General features: G+C 28.8%; 1 protein-coding gene across 1 annotated transcript in view; it reads left to right on the top strand.

The window, feature by feature from the left end:
• The window catches only part of LOC143252121 (heparan sulfate 2-O-sulfotransferase 1-like), a 30,475-nt gene extending 9,358 nt beyond the window's left edge, over positions 1-21,117 (top strand). Inside the window, exons 4-8 of the mRNA XM_076503794.1 lie at positions 1,200-1,285; positions 4,962-5,100; positions 10,856-10,953; positions 11,992-12,149; positions 18,140-21,117. Of these exons, the coding sequence (XP_076359909.1) occupies positions 1,200-1,285; positions 4,962-5,100; positions 10,856-10,953; positions 11,992-12,149; positions 18,140-18,360 (702 nt within the window). The 3' untranslated portion in view covers positions 18,361-21,117. The remainder of the gene's footprint in view (positions 1-1,199; positions 1,286-4,961; positions 5,101-10,855; positions 10,954-11,991; positions 12,150-18,139) is intronic.
• Positions 21,118-21,816: the final 699 nt, after the last annotated feature.

Raw genomic sequence — 21,816 nt, 5'->3', positions numbered from 1 at the left:
TCTTGTGTCTTTCTCCTTTTCTGAGGCTTCATGTATTTGCTCCAGTTCCTGGAAAAATCAAGCTGTGAGCGATAGCAGTCTACCCTTACAACTTTTGTAGTCTTTGTCTCTGTGAAGATGGTATGATCCTCATCCTATCCTTGTATGGATGTTGGTACCCAGTAGAGGAGGTTTTGGATGTAGTTGACTTGCCGAATTTGGTCTAATGTACCCCAGCCATTCTACTCCTTGCAGCTTTCACCCTTGTGTTTTACTTATATATATGGGCAAAGAGTACACCAGGCTAAGAATTGGTGTGGTTCTCCTTCTCTGATCTTTTTATCTCCTGGTTAGGGATATTCTTTGGATGCTTTCATTTGTTAATGCTTCTTGGATTCCAGCTAATCTTGTGAGTAGAGGGAGGTACCAGATCTAAAGTTATAATTTTCCTACCAAACTATGTACTGATAGTTCTGTAGAGGTATATAGAGGAGAAGTGATACATGTTGATTTGCTCGAGGGACATGTTGGAATCATTTCATTCCAATTGGGGGGGAGGTGAGAAGTCTTATGGCACGTGTAAAGAAAAATTGCATATAGGGGGCAGTACTGGCAAAAAATAGCTAATTTATATAGGAAAGTTATAACTACTTATTTTAATCAAGAATTTTCTCACAAAAAGCATTCCATATTTATACACTAGTCTATGAATGACCATTTATACAGAAACTGTTTTGAAACAACTTTGTAATGAAGCTAAACAAATATTTTTGACCACTGAATGCTGCTTTGTTTTATTGTAAAACTATTTAATTTTAACTTTTATATTTTGTAAAAAAAAGCACATTTCTGTACATGTATAATGCAAGTTAAATATCAAATTTAAAGTTTTAAATGTTCACAAGTAGTAGTTATACTTTTTATTAATATTTTAATTATTTTATTGCTATGGGAATTTGCAGTTTTGTTCTACTATAACTAAAAGGTATTTCCATCTAAACTTCACAAGTTCCATGTTGCTCATGAGTAATGAAATATTCAAAATGTCTTTTTTTATTGTGTATATAACATAAACCTGGAATTAGAAAAGTTTTATATCTGTAAATGTGTTCATGAAAAAGTTATTGGAATGAATATAATTTTTTAACTGTTTATATGACATCTGTAAATGTTCTTGTTAAGTTTCTATAAAACTAGATATATTATCTTTTCTAATGTAGAGAAGGTTTATAGAGAATGTAACAATGTGGCAAGATAAGAAACCTGCTCTTTACCATGGACATATTGCTTTCTTGAACTTTCAAAGGTAAATAATTTTTCCAATGTAAACTTGTTTGCTGTGATAACATTTTATTTTGGTTGAGAGCATGTTATTTAGTTACTTGAATGCTTTCTGTTAAACATACTTTGCTTAATATTTGTGTAATAAAGCAGTATTCATAGCTAATAAAAAATTATATATATATATATATTGTTGAAATGTTAATGAGTTGCACTTTCTGATCTGTTTCTCATTAATGGTATAAATATTTTTATGGAAATGCAAATCTTAAGCCTAAAAGCTTTCTTTTACACTTGAATTTTTTTTTACAAATTGCATCTTTCAGTCTGTTGTTTGTAACATTTCAAGGTTTCTTAACACAAAACTTCATTAGTTTAACACATATTTGAAGTGTACTTGTTTCAAAAATGAAATGTTTCTATTGATATCATAATTGATTTGTTTTTGCTTTCAGAAAATAAAATTACAAATCCTTAAAAGCAACAAACTTGACAAATTTCCTTCTTTTTGTATAATCTCAGAGTATTTGTAACATTTTTTTTAATCGTTAGTTTATTATTATTACCTTTGGGGTAGTCATTTGACAGTGCTTTATGTAACATTATCTTTAGTATCTGATGAACTTTAATCATATTCAGATGTTAATGGTCAAGAGTTATATAATTCATAATTTAAAATATAATTAGAAGGAATGAAGTAAATAACTAAAGATAATCAGTAGAGTGTATATCTCCATGTGTCTGTATGTCTGGCAGTATCAATGGATGTGGACCATTTTTGGCAGGACAAGGAGGAATAATACTCTACGAATGTTCACCATATTTCGTCAAAATCCAATCATTTTTGACTGAGTTATAGAGCAAAACTACTGTAAAAAGTCAGTCCACATGTTAACAGATAGATTTGTTTTTTATTTTCTTGACTCTGTTGTGGTCTTGACCCTCCAAAAATGTATTCCTTTGTGGTTGGATCCTTCTTCCTATGTACACCAATATTCATTCAAATCCATTCAGCCATTTTTGAGAAATCTTGCTAACAAACACACACCTTTGATGGTGGAGGTAAAAATACATGAAAAGTAAACCACTTGGATGGTTAAACACTTGACTTTCCTCACTAGAAATTTGACTTATGATTGTCACAAACTAGGTGAAAGTTAAAAAAGAAACTTCAGTATTACTGTTAGTTTGAATAAAATCAATTTTTATCTATTACTCATTTTTGTACATTTAGTCATTTCTAGTATCACCTATTATAATCTCAAATTTTTAATTGTGAAATTATATTGATTGTCAGTATGGTGTATAAAATTTTGTCTTTCATATTTTTTCTTAAACTACTTGTTTCCTAGCTCAATAATTTTAGGATAAATTATGATAATGTGCAATAAAAGGTTTTTGGTGGCATGTTTTGCTTAACCTATTCTAATATTTTTATTCTTATTGTATGATATTTTAAGAATTTCAAAATACTATTTTTCTGTTTTACATAAAGAATTTAAATACTTTTTTTGTCTTATGTCTGTCACAAAAGCAAACACCATGTTTCTTTGATGTATTTATAAAGAAATACAATTTCAGTCAATCAATAAGTAATTTGAAAATAATATATCTATGAAAACATTAGCTAATAAACTTTTGATTGTCAGTAGTAAGATGTTAAATGTATTAAAATGTGTTGTTAAACCTGTGTAAAAGTGTAATTACAAAAACTTTTCTATCCATTACATTTATATATTTGCTCTAGTCATCTCTTTCTAATGAACTTTAGTTCCTGGTGATTTAAAACTGACTTTGCCAATTTTAATTAATTAAACATGAGATGTTAGAATGGGTTACAGTTACAATATGAAGTTTGTAGAAATTATAGCAGAGGAAATAATGATTTGTAACTGAGTGTGACATCTTGGTAGGATAAGCAATGATGAAACATTGTGTGTGCTAAGTATTAAAATATTTAATATTGTGTATTATATTGAGATATCACACTAGATCATAAATTTAAGAATGTGTTATACTGAAATACTGAATGTGTGTGTTTAATGCAATATAATATTATATACTGAATAACATCATTTGAGAATATAACACATATTTTCAAACATGTTGCCAGAGATGTTTCATGAACAATGACAATTAATTAACTGTTGTTAAGTGTCATTCAAAAGAGCATTTCAGTGAAGGAATAGCCTAATGGATGAATAACAAACGAAGATAAAGTATTTGAAATGTTAAATATATTTTTTTATTTTCTTTTTCCATTAAATATGTTCCCATTGAGAAATTTCTATATGCGCAGACATGCTATTTTAAAGGTGTGTTATCCTAATACTTTTAGCATAACAGTTGTATAGTATAGTTTTTGCCTTGATAGTAATTATTATACTTTTCCAAAGGTCATTTTCTGAGTGAATGAAATTATCTGCTTCTGCATATCCATGTTTATGATTCTCTTATTTAAAATATAGATTTTAAGCATGTTGACCAGTCATCCCAAATGAATCCTAACAAGAACCTAAGAGTTTTACAGCCTGATATTGCCATTTTGCCACAAATAACTTAATGACCATTAAATTTCATTTTAAATAGTTAAAACTAAGGTGAGAAATTTTCTTTTTAGCTATAGCATGGCTTTGTTTTCAAGTACAAACTTTTAGCTTATAGCTCTGTCATTTCTTGACCAATTTGAGATTTGATAATTACATTTTGGGACCTAGGAGGTCTAACCCTTTCAGCTAATGTATTTGAACATGCTCAAGTGTTCATATGTAAATTTACTCTAAACCAGTCTAGAAGAAATTCAATTTGGTTCAGCTGTTAAAGACCCTAATGAGTAACAACATTGAACTGGAGTGTACATGCATTTCGTGCTTTGTGTTGCTTCCACACACAAAAAATAAAATGGTAAAAAAGTTTCATAGATTAATTTTCCTCTAATACTACATAGAAGAATTTCAAGTGTCACATCTATCAAGGATTCCCTTTTGTTTGGCATTACAGGTGCAAGATTTTAGTTTTTTTTTCAATATATATGTATAGTAACAGTATAACTATTTTACTTATTTATCAATTACTTTACCATATTGATTTTAATCAGTTGTAATTCATTATATCAATTTGTTTTTTTTAATTTTTAAACATTTTTATTTTTAATTGAAAATAACTTTATGAAGAAAACAGTTTGATCAATAATCTAGGTTTCTGTACAAGTCTGTCTTTTATTTAATGACAATGGTTACAATATTTATTTTTTTATCCATTATAAATAAAAATTCAAATGAGAATAAAATTTGAAACTTGTTAACTACAAAAGTTTTAAATTGAACAAATTTTACACAATACAGAGCAGTTCCTGGTTTATGAGTAGTAAGTTTTTGGTTCTAACATTGTAAAATCAGTGGTTTGATTCCTTCCAGTAGAGATAACAGTGGCCTGATGTGGCTTTGCTACAATAAAACACACAAAATATGAAGCACTACATAAAGACAACAATCATAATTATTACAGTTTGTTGTAAATCAAAAAGTTTATTTATAAGACTTTGAAATATAATATCAAAAAACAGTAACCTTGATAATTGTTTTTGAGTTTGTTGTATTCTTTTTAAATAATTAGCTTAATAGGTAGTGTTTATATGAGCTTTTTGTTTGATTTGCCAAACTTAAAATTCCTAGTGTTTATCATTCATAATTTTCAATCAGGTATGGATTCTCACAGAAGCCTATCTACATCAACCTGATACGGAAACCACTTGATAGACTGGTCTCTTATTATTATTTTCTCCGATATGGTGATGATTTTCGGCCTTATTTAGTTCGTAAAAGAAAAGGAAATACTGTGGTATGTAATGTTTCTTATGTACTTAATTGTGTTAATGAAATTTATATTTAGTTTCATAATTCTTTTATTTTATACCAAAGCTAATGTGATTGGTCACTTGCATAAAAATCTAGATTACAAATTTAAGTGCAACTGCTGGAACAATTAAAGCATCTATATTTAAATACTTCTTCACTCTACTATTATCTATGTGTATATTTAATATTTTAGACATTCATATAACTTTAAATATATTTTCTTTTCATCTTGACATTTCTGTATCATGTTCTTAGTCTTTACTTTCAACATCTTAGGTCAGTTATATTGTTATGAGATGGTTTTTGTTTGTACTTGAATCAAACAGGCTTAATTTGTACTTTTCATTGTCACTCATGATTTCACATTTTCTGTCATTGTATGTATATGCTTCAAGCTGTGAAGGTATATTTGGCCAAAGCTTTGTTTTAATACATTTAGGTTTAATACTTTCTGTATGTTTAAATTAGTATGGTTGAAAAGTTTACTGATATTTAAGTAAATCAAGAAGTAAGGAAGCTCAAATTTTAGATTATTTCTTGTAATTAGGTATAACTTGTATTTCAAATTACTTTGTAGTTCTGTCACTCAAAATACATTTCAAACATGTTAAACAGTTTTTCCTAGATGAGCACAGTAGTAAATCATGGAAAGAAACTAAGATTTTTACAGTCTAATATTTCATTATGTACATTATTATACATCTTTCTTAATATATCTACATTTGTTGCATATACAGTTTGCTAACTTTTGCTCTGACACCTGAAATTTTATAGCTTTTAACATTGCTAGAGTAAGCAATATTTCAGGACCAATAACTCGTACAAATACTGGAAGCAGGCCATCTCAGGATTACTGTGAAATAACATTTGCTACATGGTTTTGTAGTCACTTTTCTTCCACTAGTTCGGAATACAAGGGCTTTATTTAGTATGCCATTGTGATTCATGATCCGAAATTACTCATTCTTAGTTTCCTATCATCATGTAGTTTGTCAGTAATTGAATCAAAAACTTTTTAAATAAGTGTAACAGCATTGTAAGCACAACTAACATAATGCTTACAATGCTGTGGCATGAACTGAGACTTGAATGTTTCCATTTCGAACATTCCATATAGAAATATTTTTCACTGTTGCTTTTTGTTTATGTATTGTTTGAAGTTTGTAAGTTCCTTATTTATTTCTCATAACAAAATTTTTTGTTTGTCCAATATTTTAAATTTTTCATGTCTACGAATCTATGGAGCTTTTTTTTGTTTTTCACCAATTCCTTTTATCTCCTTACTACCATACTGATAGGCTTATTGGGCCAAATTCTTTACAGTAGGTATTTATGACTTGGAAATAAATTTATAAAATAAATAGACAGTATACAATCAACTTACACTTAATGTATTCAAAACAAGTTAAATGTATTTAAAAAAATTTGTTACACTATTGATTATAACAGTTTTATCCAGAGCTTTAAATAATTCTCATAGTTCACATAGGTGGGTTCAGTTATCTTGTAACACCATTTGACAAAACAAATTGTTATTATTCATCTCTGTTGTTACAATGCAAACTGTGAATCTCACTTTATAAATTGCCACTACATTTTCTACATTGTGCAGTTTAACTTCACTTTTTTTTCACTTTTACTTTTATTAACTTAATTTACGTGGTTGCCTTTATATTGCTCAAATGAAGCTTAGAACTTTCAACAAACTATGAGATGTTACGATGCAAAAAAATTACTCCTTGAAAGTTTGAGTAACATGACATTGATTGATAGTTGAACTATGCAAGAAATGATTTGCAAACAATTACTTAAGCAAATTTACCACAGCTGTTGCTTCTAAAAAATAACTCACTTTAACCCCTTCACAATGAGTCGGGGTTCAAAGACCATGTTATTGTGTTTGTTGAATTGCATTTAAAATTTTATTAAACTACTATTTTATGAATTTATGTCAGTAAGTTTGGAATTAAATCGTAGAATACAATTTAAACTTTAATATTATGTATGAGTTAATTTCTTAATTTAAAAGTAAATATTAAAAGAACATTTAAATATAGATTTTGGTGAGTCACGTGGTAAGTTGAATGTAATAGTGTTTAAAATTATATGTTTGTGATATTAAAATACCAAGTCTACTGTTTCATACAAATTAGGAACTCAAATTGCTAATATTGATAAGCTAGAATATAAAATAAGATACTTGTATTTTTTATTTTGCTGAGATATGGCTTAGGTACTGAATCAAACACAGTGGTCTTGTTCAACTCTCCATTTTTTGAAATGGTCCCTTATATACTTTTACTACAGTATATGAAATGTGAATAACAATTAACAGCTTAGAATGTTCTATAGTGGTTTTCTCAGCTATTGTAACAGTGTGAAGAGGCCACCACATTCTTTCAAAACAAGATTTCAAGAAGGTAGGTTGTGTCTTTAGTCTGCTTGAAGTTTCATATGTTTTAAACCTAAATACATCTAGTTACTAAGCTAAATAAATTACAGTGAAATTCTACAATATCAGTATAGTTACATAGTCATTCTAGCACACACACACAAAAATTTATATTTATTTCCTAATTTTTTTATGATGGTTAAGAGATTGGTTAATAATTAGAGTATAGAAAATAACATTAAAATATAATGTCTTATGAAAACAAATGTTTGAAATGTATTTAGGAGGTTTTATAGATTATACAAATAATATTTGAGATTTTTTGGGATGAAGAATAGTTTTGTAATCATAACATGAAATCACATTGCACTCAGACTAGTAATGATACACACCCTTTTTTCACAAACAAGTCTTTAGTAAGAATATTTCATTAAAAAATCTGATTTTTTGTATACTAATAAATTGTAATCATTACTAAAAGTCTACCAAATTTTGTGAAGGTACATATGGTGTATCAAAAGTTATAGTTTGAATACAAAGATGAACTTGTGTATATTATACCATATCAAAAGGATTAACATTTATGCTATGTAAACAGTTTATGTATATGACTTAATGTTACTGTTAAATATTGATATTTTTAAGACTATATAATTGGCTGGCTTAATCCTGATATCTTATTGAGCCTTAAAAGTTACCTACTATTATTAATTCTGCTGTTTGTACTTTATCTCTTGCTATGTCCTGGCATTTGGTTTTTATCAATTCCTCATAAGTTTTTGGGTCTGCTTACTTTTGGATACATGGGTGGGATGTATGCATTACTTGTACTATAAAAAAGTAGTTTGTTCAATATTATAAATTGACTCGTACATTTTTTTTTTCTCGAACTTTATTTTTAGGAATCAAGTGTTTTGTATCTTGTGTTGCACTTTCATTTTATAGAAAATTTATACTTTATCTTAATAAGAGGTTCAAGTAGAGAATTCAAGGGTAAGAATTGTATATTGATGTAGTAGTTCTAAGCTAACAGGTAAGAGAAATGTAGCTTGCACTGAAAATTTAGACCAGTAATATAACTAAATTATTACCTGTAGCAAAACTATATTCATTGTAGTGACTTTTTGCACAGTATTAAAAACTACTACATAGTGTTTCAACAGTCAGAACATTTTACCTTTCTCTGTCATCCTTAGGATAAAGGCAGCATAGTTCTGAGTGGGCAATCTGAGTTAGGATTTCTTCTTTCTGTGGATTTCCACTGTCCCATTTTTCCAAGACAAAATTGGTCATGCCTTTGAATTTGCCAGTTTATTTCAAATACATATATATGAACAAATAAAAAATAAATCCCTGTGTGTGATGTTAACTATGCTACATAGGTATGAAATTAGAACAGTTCCGGTATAATTGTATTTAAAAAGTATTTCCACATATTATTATGAATATAGTTTATATACTTGGTTTTTACCATACAAGTTAAACATTCCATTTAAATAAAACTTTCTTCTTTTACAAAAAAACAAATGGATAAATATTCTGTTGTAAAATAAAAAGCCTTTGCAAAACAAATGAGGGAAAAACAAGAAAACAAACACCGTGAGTTATCAACTGAGGAGTACATTACTAATCCTTTTTAATTTTTAAAGTGACTCTTTAGAAAGCTAAGATAATCAATACTGTGGTCATTAGGTTTCATTTACCTCTGGATTGTAAAGAGTGCTGCAGCTGAAATTGCATCAGACTCTATGGATGTCAGCAGAATGGACTTCGAATATCAGATCCAGATTTTGTGTTTGTTTTTCTGTTGGTTTGAACACATCAAACTCTTTTTCTAAGATAATCAGTTAGTAATTTAAGTCATTTTGTAATAACAGATATTTTACTCAGAAGTCAACAGGTACATGTAAAACCATTAGAAATAATGTTTAAGAGTCTTTTGTAAAAAACTGATAAATCCTGAGATCTGGGACACTTGTCCCAGGATTTATGTTTGTTATTTACTGCCTGGGATTCTGGATAAGAAGTACAAGTCTGTGTCATTTTGTATTAACCATTTTATTTCTTACCACTAAAACTTTGCATTTAAAAATAACTTCTAATTCTATCATAAGATAATTATACAGACTAAGAAGTGCTATAAATGTTAAACTAAATGATTGGACATTTTACAAGTTTATAATTTCATTATGCATATGTGTTTATATAGTAGTCTTATGATGGATTGGCTGTGAGCTAGTATGTATGGAATTCATGATAGCTCTAGCTCAAAATTTAGGAGTCCTGGCTTGTGGAATTCTAGATAAGTGAAGAGTTTATGCAAGTTGACCCCTTACCTAAATCTAGTTTTTGTTATATAATGACAAACAGAAGAAATAATGGACTTAAAAAAGCACACAAAGGCTCATAGTTGATAAGAAAACTGGATACATACATGGCGTGTTGAACAGACTGATCCCATATTGGAAAATTAATCTTGATTGTAATTCTGAATTTTGCCACATCTATATACAAAATCTGTTGCACACTTTTAGTTAAATATACATGTCTGTTGTATACCAACAAATTATGTGTCACAAAACTGCACTCACGACATTAAAGTGATGATGTCAATTTGGTTCAGACTTTCATAAGTTGGAGTGAAGAATTGAAATGCTTTTGAATGTCTTACAATTTGGATATTGTGTTTTCATAATTTCTAGAACCTTCAAAGATCATATCTACAATTTTCTTCAGTATACCTATATATTGTATTTGGTATTTAATCTTTACCATAAACTGTTGCTATATTAGTAATTTATAGTAAAATGAATAGTTTATAGCTCTGACATCACTTACATAATACTGTGTTGAATTACATACATAAGGTTAATGAAAAAAAAATTATATACATCACCAAATCACTGTTGTACCTAGATGGCATTTCAAACAAGGTATCAGATAAATATAGCAGTTGCTTGATCAAAATGTTATACAAAATGCTACACAGAGGCAAATTATAGGTGGTTTCAGTTTACAGTAATGAGATTGGCCAACAGCTACTGCTAATAAAAGGTGTGAATTTTTAATATAAATATGTGAATTACTCTCAGTGAAGGAGGATAAAATAATAGAGAGAGCAACTTTACAAGTCTAAATTTTAACAATATCATGAAAAATAACCAGATGCAATGAAAGGATCCAGTGTTTGTTTAAACTTCATTTTGTTTCTAAAATATTTTAATCTACAAAGACAAAAATTACAGATAGCATATTAGTATATACTATGACTGATGTGTCACTAATTGTACTTATTGCATTACATTGTACTATAAATATAAACTGTTAGCTTTTTTTATTTGTGCAGACATTTGATGAATGTGTAGAGCTACAAGAAAATGACTGCGATCCTGAAAACATGTGGCTTCAGGTACCTTTTTTCTGTGGGCACCATGTGGATTGCTGGTAGGTTTAAGTTTCATTTGTAACTTGATACTTTGGAGATATATTACAAGTTATTACCTTAAACAGCTTCTTTATTTGATTTTTAAATATAAAATACACTGCTTCTTAGACAGTTTTCCAGATCAAAAGTGTGATATCTTTATTATACCTTTAATGTTTAATGAAATGTTTCGTAAGTAATATTCGTAAGTAAGTCTCATTTTATTTTTTTTATACAGTTGTGAATCAATAAGATTGATTTTCACTACAGAAATATAAAAAATATTCAGTCACTCTTTGTTTGTTTTTGAGAATATCTTCACAGATAAGATGGAGATAGTTCAGTGTCTGTTTTCTGTTAACCTTATTCTGCAAGAATAAGCAACATTCAAAAAGTAAAATTTATCATTGTAACTGTAAATAATGCATACCCTGATGGGTCAGCAGCAGTAATTTTGTGATCTTACAACTAAAATCTGAGTTTTATTTATATAAACAAAACCTTGGCAGGAGTTTAGTATATAGAGAGAGAAGTCTGAGGAATTCTCTCCCCAACAGGGGTGATCAGGAACTTTGTAGTTCCTCTTCATTCCCACTTGTGGAAGATTATTTCTCTGTATGTGGGAGTTTCCTGTATTTTAATTTGGTTTGTTTGAGGCAATGAAGTGAGGTGAGGCAGTTTGAAAATGTCAAATGAGAACACTGAGCGAGACAAAGATGGCAAAAAGGAAGTGGACAAGTCCAGAGCCTGATGGCAGAAAAGAAGCAAGCTGCAGACCAACTCCAATCAGTTAGTGGAATGTCTCATGATCAGGGCTACAGAGTGGCTTGGATCTGTAAATTCATGTGCCTCAGAATTTGTTGTGGGGGGAAACGGGTTCATTTATAGTGGAGGACAGAATTCATATAAACCATAAACCATTGTGCAAAATCAAACAACCAAATAAAAAATGAAGAACAGAGTAAAGAGGTTTTGCTGAGATTATGATTTGTACCATTGGTGTCAGAGCTTGGAATTTAATTTACTGTTTATAACCAGAATATATGTAACACTGTTAGGGAACCTGGAAATGAATGGGCTCTGAACCAGGCAAAACAGAACCTAGTGGAGCATTATTTGGTTGTTGGTGTAACTGAAGAACTTGAAGATTTTGTGGCAATGTTGGAAGCTGTTTTGCCTAGATTATTTCGTGGTGCCACAAGGCATTTCCTTGAAGGTTAGTACAGTTTAAATCTGATTCATATTACGATATTATAAAGTTGTATTTTAATTTAAAAGGAATATTGCTGTATAAGTGTGTTGTAGAAAAAGACATAGCTAAGAGTGGTGTAAAACAATGAGATAATATAAAGTGTCATTAAAAGGGTAGTAGGTTTCAGTTATTGTGTGAAAGACATAGCTAAGAGTGGTGTAAAACAATGAGATAATATAAAGTGTCATTAAAAGGGTAGTAGGTTTCAGTTATTGTGTGAAAGACATAGCTAAGAGTGGTGTAAAACAATGAGATAATATAAAGTGTCATTAAAAGGGTAGTAGGTTTCAGTTATTGTGTGAAAGACATAGCTAAGAGTGGTGTAAAACAATGAGATAATATAAAGTGTCATTAAAAGGGTAGTAGGTTTCAGTTATTATGTATGTATGTGAATTGGAACAACAGTTTATGTCTGCTTGTTGGATAGACTAGTGATGAACAAAGAACTGTATTTGTCTTTTTATACAGAAGTGTAGTTCATTGTTAAACAGTAGTGATGTTGTAAGTGTCTTGTAATTATAAATATGTTATACAATCCATGTTTATAATTACATTACTTTTAATAAGAAATTTTCTCATCAAACTGCAGTCATCTATTTATGTTTAACTATTAATTAACTTGTAGTAAAGTTTTAGTTATATGAAATATTTGTTTTAGTTGATAATTATTGATGTTTGTTATGAGTTTGGGCCTCATGAAAAAATGTTTAAATGAACTCACTAGGAAAATCAATTCGTAGATCACAGAGTACACAGTAAGCACAGCTTGTAGGAAGTGATGTCTGTGTCTTTAGCAATCCAGTAAATAAAAACAACAAACACTATTAAAGTGCAGATCAGAAAGTTATTCTGTACAGTGTGATATTGAGACTTAAGGATAACTTATATCACTGTAGGTATCGGTTGGTTCTCAAATACTTTCTAATTTAGCAAGTTAATTATGTCATATGATTCAAAATTTTAATAAATTTTTAATATCTATACATTTTTTACTTTGATTTAGGTTGTACTCGCATGTTTAATGTCTTAATGAGATAGGAAAAGACAGTATCCAAAAACATAAATAAAAACACTGAATTTTACACCTCTCTCCTCAAACCTCTATGAAATGATATAGATCATTTGAAGTTTTATTTATTTTTTTCCCCTAAGCATACAAATATTTCTTGGATGTCCTAAGTTTGCAAAACATGCTAAAATCTCAACTTACGTTATAAAATACGGATCCTTTCAAAATAATAACAAAAACTTTACCATCCTCAGAAAATGAGTTGCAGATTAATATATATGTAAAAACAGCTGGTATGGGTTGAGAAATTGTTTATGTAGAGAAGCGAACAACGTTTCGACCTTCTTAAATGTTGTTCACTCCTCTACATAAAAACTTTTCTGGACCCATACCAGCCGTTTTTACATATATATTTTTCTCTACAAGTGGGATTTCTCGTCATCATGGATGATGAGTTGCAGATTGAAGAAACAAACAGTAAAAATGTGGAAAACCCACCTTTTCAATCTATGTTGCTCTACCTTTCAAAACAATCATGTGCTATGTGATTTTATGTAAAATATTCTTTCTTACTAGGGAAAATTATATCAGTTTCCATCAGGAAGTTTCGTTGACAATGGCACACCAGGCTCAGTGTATCAGATTAAATGTTAGGACTGTGATAGTGCTTATATATATAAACAACTAATGGCTTTCAGCGAGTTTGAAAGATTATATGAAAGCTCTCTCTCGTTTCTTTAATTTTTCACTTATTAAAATCATTAACAAAAAAAAAAATCTTAGAAAGCTAAAGATGTTCTCTCTCAAAAAAAGAATCAGGTCTGTTATTAGTGAATAAGGAGATTACAGTTATGTTTAGGTCTGTTATTAGTGAATAAGGAGATTACAGTTATGTTTAGGTCTGTTATTAGTGAATAAGGAGATTACAGTTATGTTTAGGTCTGTTATTAGTGAATAAGGAGATTACAGTTATGTTTAGGTCTGTTATTAGTGAATAAGGAGATTACAGTTATGTTTAGGTCTGTTATTAGTGAATAAGGAGATTACAGTTATGTTTAGGTCTGTTATTAGTGAATAAGGAGATTACAGTTATGTTTAGGTCTGTTATTAGTGAATAAGGAGATTACAGTTATGTTTAGGTCTGTTATTAGTGAATAAGGAGATTACAGTTATGTTTAGGTCTGTTATTAGTGAATAAGGAGATTACAGTTATGTTTAGGTCTGTTATTAGTGAATAAGGAGATTACAGTTATGTTTAGGTCTGTTATTAGTGAATAAGGAGATTACAGTTATGTTTAGGTCTGTTATTAGTGAATAAGGATGTTACAGTTATGTTTAGGTCTGTTATTAGTGAATAAGGAGATAACAGTTATGTTTAGGTCTGTTATTAGTGAATAAGGAGATTACAGTTATGTTTAGGTCTGTTATTAGTGAATAAGGAGATTACAGTTATGTTTAGGTCTGTTATTAGTGAATAAGGAGATTACAGTTATGTTTAGGTCTGTTATTAGTGAATAAGGAGATTACAGTTATGTTTAGGTCTGTTATTAGTGAATAAGGAGATTACAGTTATGTTTAGGTCTGTTATTAGTGAATAAGGAGATTACAGTTATGTTTAGGTCTGTTATTAGTGAATAAGGAGATTACAGTTATGTTTAGGTCCGTTATTAGTGAATAAGGAGATTACAGTTATGTTTAGGTCTGTTATTAGTGAATAAGGAGATTACAGTTATGTTTAGGTCTGTTATTAGTGAATAAGGAGATTACAGTTATGTTTAGGTCTGTTATTAGTGAATAAGGAGATTACAGTTATGTTTAGGTCTGTTATTAGTGAATAAGGAGATTACAGTTATGTTTAGGTCTGTTATTAGTGAATAAGGAGATTACAGTTATGTTTAGGTCTGTTATTAGTGAATAAGGAGATTACAGTTATGTTTAGGTCTGTTATTAGTGAATAAGGAGATTACAGTTATGTTTAGGTCTGTTATTAGTGAATAAGGAGATTACAGTTATGTTTAGGTCTGTTATTAGTGAATAAGGAGATTACAGTTATGTTTAGGTCTGTTATTAGTGAATAAGGAGATTACAGTTATGTTTAGGTCTGTTATTAGTGAATAAGGAGATTACAGTTATGTTTAGGTCTGTTATTAGTGAATAAGGAGATTACAGTTATGTTTAGGTCTGTTATTAGTGAATAAGGAGATTACAGTTATGTTTAGGTCTGTTATTAGTGAATAAGGAGATTACAGTTATGTTTAGGTCTGTTATTAGTGAATAAGGAGATTACAGTTATGTTTAGGTCTGTTATTAGTGAATAAGGAGATTACAGTTATGTTTAGGTCTGTTATTAGTGAATAAGGAGATTACAGTTATGTTTAGGTCTGTTATTAGTGAATAAGGAGATTACAGTTATGTTTATTATAATTTTATTTCCTTACATGGCAGTTGACAATTTACATGAAACTGTTTTGTAATGATATAATAATATTACTGATATTGGATACATGACAGTTTAAGTTTGGTTTACATTTCTATTCATAACTTGCTACCTGAATATGCAAGGTACACCTAGGGAGAAAAGTATTGGTTTTTATGAAAATGTTTCTAAACATTTACTTCACTCATAAATAAGATGTGTATCTTAGCTTGAAAAGTTCTTTGTAAAAACATATAATTTTTCCATTGGTTCTTAATAACTCAAATCTCAGAAGATTCCTCTTAACTACAGAATATTTTAATACACTTTCCATAGCTTCACATTTGAGATAAAGTTTGTAAGATACATTTGATTAAAACATTTTTATTATCTAAGTGTTATTTAGAAAACTGCTTTGAATAACATTGATGAAACATCTTAAAGAGCAGTGAGTTTTAGCCTAATATGTCAAAAACCTAATAAACATCTGTATTATTTATATGAGAGTACACAAAGGAAACTAATTTAAAATACCTTTTGTCCCTAAAAATTAAATGTGTATCTTAATGTAAGTCATTCAAAAATAGGTATATTTATACAAGTTCACACAAAACATTTCCTCATCTGCAAAAAAAAAAAAAAAAATACACTGTCAAAACAAAATTCTTTGTATAATGTACCTCATTATCAGAGCTGTTAAAATTTAGCCTGCACACTTTTGATTCAAGATAAGGGAGAAAGAGAGAAAAAGGTTTCTCAGATAGTGCAAAGAGGTAAGAATAAAAAACTTAAAAGAGCTAATGCAGTACTGTCAAATGTTTGAGGCATAGTTTCATAACCTTGTTGTTGTTGTCATTTAAAAAAAAAATAATTTTTTGTAGATAATTTGAACCTGTTGACTGCCAAGTATTTCAGCTGCTACAATACAACTCTAATGCTTCTTCATTTTGTAACTCTTTTTGTGACACCATTTTGGATCAAAAGTGAAACAATTTGTAAGTGCGTCAAATGCATGCATGGTGCTGACATCTGGCGTTGAAGTTAGGTATTATTGAAAACGAATTAACTTGTTTGTGGCACTGTGTTACCGATCAGCTTGGACAAGTTAGCTTGTCTACGGCACTGAACAGGTTAATGGATGTGAAAAAAATACTTCCTTTTCTGGCAAAATAATTGCAATTTAAATGATTAAGCTGTGTACTTTAATGTATGTTATTACTAATAATGTGCATAGTTTGTAATATGTATTTTAATATAATAAACTAGACTTAAGTACTGATAATAGAAATGGCAGAATATTAACATAACAGATTTTCAATATGCTTTTAGTAGCATTTGATCTTAAACTGCTATGTAACTAAACATGGATTAGGTGGGTAATATGTAATAACTGAAATGTATGTAAATGTTTATAAGAAGTTGATCATGCTGTTATTGGAGTTGTTATCTCAGAGACTAATTATTTTGAGTTCATACCAATTACATGAAATAACATACATACAAGTTTCAAGGTTAAATGTAAATGTAAAGTTGGCCTTAAGACCATAGATATTTTAAAAATAAATTATAATTTGGCAAGTTTTTCTTTTTTTCCATTTTAATCTAAATGAAACAATGCAATTTTGTATTTTAAAAATTAATAGAAATAAATTGTATAACAGGTGTAATTATTTTTGTATGATTTTCAACACTTTCTTTCTCAGAAATCATTTTTATATATAAATAGTGGTAGAAGAGTAGTTTTATAGTTATGAGTTGATTATATTTATCTTTACTGGATTTTAATGTTTTTGTGTAATTAATTCAAGCAATAATGAAAGTAGTTAGTGAATAGATTCATGATTTGTCTTAGTTTGTAAATAACTTTACAGGTCTGTCAAGAATGCCTCATATCAGAGTTTGGTGATTAATTCAATATAATCAATGTCATATGAGAATCAGTTACATTTATTAGTGTCATGTCTAATAACCAACTAACTAAAATTAGTGTTTTCAGTTAATCCAACTAGACAAGTAATCAAACTTTTGTTACTAATCAACTAATCAAAGTTAGTGTTTCTTATCATTACTATTTTTGCTTAATTTAACTATTCAAGTCTCTTGTAAGAATAACTGAATAGTTTAATGTCATTGATCAAGAGATTCAATGATTAATCAATTAGCAACTCCTACTAATTTCTTAGCTCTAAAATTTATATATATATATATGTAGGTATGTAAAATTATTAAGAATTTATTTGGAATATAGAAACAGTGTCTTACTATTGGATGTAATCAAATTCATAAATTTGTCACCATTAATATGCAACACATGAAAATTGATGTGGAGATCATGAAAAGTGTTGCCTACAGGATTTATTCTGTTTGCTTGTACAGCATGTTACGTATTTAGCAATACAAGTACTCCATGAGATAAAAGTTCATAAAGGAGAGAATCTGTAAAAATGTAATATGTTTTAATAAGTCACTATAAAATTATATTAATAGTTAAATGTTTCATAATTTTTATTATTTTTATTTGTTATACAGGTAAAAAATCACACCTTCGAAAAACATACAACAAAATTGACCCTTCTCCAGAAACTGTTCAAAAGATTAGGAATTCCAAAATATGGAGAATGGAAAATGAATTTTATGAGTTCACTCTGAAACAGTTTCATGCTATGAAGAAGAGAACATTAATTGAAAAGAATGGCATTCTTGAAGATGGAGGACAGAGATTTTTCTTTGAAAAGATTCGTCCAAGGTGAAATACTTTACATAGGATGACATAACTGCTTCATCTGAGAATTTCAAAGAGTTCAAAGAAAAAACGTTTCTTTTCAGTATTAACATACATATATGAATGGATAATTAACACACATATGCATGCTTATATTTTATGTAGATTTGTGGAAAATATAGAATGGTAGAAGACAGCTGCATTATGTTACTATTTATTTGTGAAAAGTTTCGTGAAACTCTCATCATAAATATTGTATTCTGATGCAGGAATATTGTAAAAATATTGTTGAACCACGTGACACTTAAATCTAACCTGCAATCTTTCAAATAAGAGTGTTTATACTGTATCCAGTTGTAACCATTCTGGAGTTTCAGTCCTAATTTATATATTCTGTAAAAGGTTTTGCATGTCAATTATTATACTTAGTAAAGTTAGCATAACATAACAATTATAGGATTTATTAGTTAATTACATTTGATGGTAACTTCAGAAATATGTTATCTCATTTTTGAAGTCGTTAAGCTAACATTAACATAAAAGAAAGTAGACAACAGCTGGTATTAAATGTGGACCATGGGTAAAAAGTATGTATATTTTTCTGACAAATATTTCTTTATAAAGTTTGACCTTTGAAAGAACTTTTGTGAGGGCAAACTGTAAAGTTTTAAAACATGTTTATAATATTGTATTCATCACAGTTTTCTTTTTATGTCATTATAGTGTATGTTACTCTGATGGTTGTTTATAAATTGTAATACCATTAACTATAAAAAAAAAGGTTATCTTTTCAATTCCTTGTAATATGGTGTGTTTTCTGCATTGAGTTGTGTTTTTAAAGTAAATTGTATAAACTCAGTTTAGAATCCTTTTAAATTGGATAACATATATCAATTTTAACAGCATTTTGGTGTGTGTTAAATAATTAGTGTTCTTACAAACATTAGAAGAACTAACTCATAAATTTGTCTTACAGAACTTTTTTATTCTCTAATAAACATCGGTATTATAACATAATGGCATTGTCATTAACTTATCTGCATTAATAACTCAATTCAATAATATTGAAGGCTACTTCCTGTATTGATCAAGAAACTTTATTACTACTTTATATTCATAATTAACTTTTTGCAATTACAATGCATGTAAGATGCTTATTTGATTTTTTTCTGTGGATATTAAACAATGTACTTTCAAAGTACAAAGATTCTTAGTACGATCTGCCTCAATAGAAGATCGCTGTAAGTTACTAATGTTTTTAAAACCCTTTTGGAAATCAAGTTTATACTGTACATAGAATTAAGATGACAACTACAAACTGTGTATTCACAAGAATTATTATGACAATAACCACTGTAAGATGTGAGGGTTGTGTTATTTTTTGTTACACTGTTACAGTTTGATAAGTTAAGCAATTTTTTAAAGTAGTATTTCAAATCAATTTTAGTGTTATGTAAATAACCTGCACTTTTACTTGTAAAACATTTGCTATGAATCATAATTTTGTTTTATATATTTCCATCATAATACTTCTAGGGTCAATTTCATTTTATAAGTACTGGTCTGTGGCTGCTTTTATAAGCTATGAAGTTTGTGAAGAGTACATTTTGTGTTTCTGTTTCATCATTTGTGAGATTGCTGATATCAAGAAACATGTTTTTGCTTGCATAACTATGTGCAGTGTTAGGCTTAAAATATCTTGGGTACACAGATAAAGCTTAGAGACAGGTAGTTACTAGATTACTGTAGCTTTATGTTGGTACTTTTAAAGTTTCATATTTATATTAGTGACCATGAACCTTCAGATTCATGTTTTTTAATGGTCCATACAAGTAATCTGTTAAAATATGTCTGTTTTTTGATAGAATTTAGTAAAACTGTAGTTAAACTTGCAATACACCAGATTGGAGAATATTTCTGTAAGAGCCAGTATAGTGTATAACTTTTACATAGAAAACTACATAATTCAACTTTTATGAAATTACAGTACTACCTTAGAGTTGTCATGTTTTTAATGTATTACCTGTGTGTCAGTTTTATTCTTCCACTTGTTTACAAGTTATAAATATTACCTCCCAATTCTGTATTTTTATACATGCAGACAAGTAGTTTTATATTAGTTGCATTACAATCACTCTTGAAACTTAATTTTTGTAATTAAAAGTATCAATGTAATAATGTGTAATGCTGTATTTGAATCTCATCCAAGTTCAAGTTAAACCTGCAGTAAGTTAACTTTAATAAAGTTCTTTATTTATAGGAAGACAGTATTAATACTAAGAGAGACTGTGAAATGAAAATCGTGTAGGAACAATTTTTATTCAGTGAATAATGGTAACTTTACATAGTCTGTTGATTTCATGTTGTTCTGATCTGTTTAAGGTAAACTTATAAATAGTTATGAAATTTTCTTGCACTTACCTGTTTTTCAGCTGCAGAAGTTTTCACTTCTTTATATGTCTGCAGTTATTTTTGATACACCATATTTTACCTCAACACAAAAGTAGTTTTGGTTTGAAACTGACAGTTTTGACATTCTATTGTATTCAAGTTTCTGGTTCAGCTCATTTAGTGATTATCTACAAACTCTCAGAAAAAATGTGTTTTGTGACTGTATATTTAAACTAATTTGCTTGAGAGAAAATTTAGAATAATAATGTCTAGAAAGGTATGGGAGGTGCTACATTATTTTAACAGTGACTTCATGCTATTACACTAAAGTTTTATTCTGTTGTAACAATTGGTTTTGATGTACTTTTCTGAATAAAAATGTTTTTATTTGTGATCTTTATTAACCACTGCTTAATCCAAACAATGTTTGATATCAATACTGTGAGAGACTTCAGGTCTTTATTAAAAGTGTTACAAATCACTCTTTAATTTTGGTCCTGTTCATAGCCCAGTGTTACTTGGTTATTATCAAGTTGTGTACATAATTCCCAGACAACTATTAAAATTAATTTAATAGGAAAGTAAAGTTTTTTTAGATAATTTGAGCATCACCCAAACAATAAGTCATTTCTGTGAATTAAGTTTATTATTTTGATCAACATATTGCCAGACACACTTAGATTGCTTTTAATATAATGGTGATAAAAAAAATTATAAAATAATTACATATGAAACTACTGCTTTAACTTTTAATGTGTAACTTTATTACAGAGTTGTAAATGTTGTTGTAGTTTTATCATTAAGAAATAACTACATTGTAGCAAGTATACTTCTTGGCTGTGTTTTTCTTTGGGCCAAATCATGAACTGATAGTGAAAATAAAATACAAAACAATTTCAAGATGTTAAACAATGGCTTTTATTCTGCAATAGGTTTTACACAGCTACATACAGCAATTTAAGTATCAGTGTGTAAGCAACCTAATTTTTATGCAGACCATAATTTTGGTTACTTAACATTTTTTTTTCTTGAAGTAACTCAAACGTATGAAGAGTGATAGTTATTTCAGCTTTTCAACATATGGAACAAAGTT

This window comes from Tachypleus tridentatus, chromosome 6 (genome assembly GCF_004210375.1).
Source record: "Tachypleus tridentatus isolate NWPU-2018 chromosome 6, ASM421037v1, whole genome shotgun sequence".
NCBI lineage: Eukaryota > Metazoa > Arthropoda > Merostomata > Xiphosura > Limulidae > Tachypleus > Tachypleus tridentatus.
Note: the sequence above shows the minus strand (reverse complement) of the source record. Positions and strands in the feature narration are given on the sequence as shown.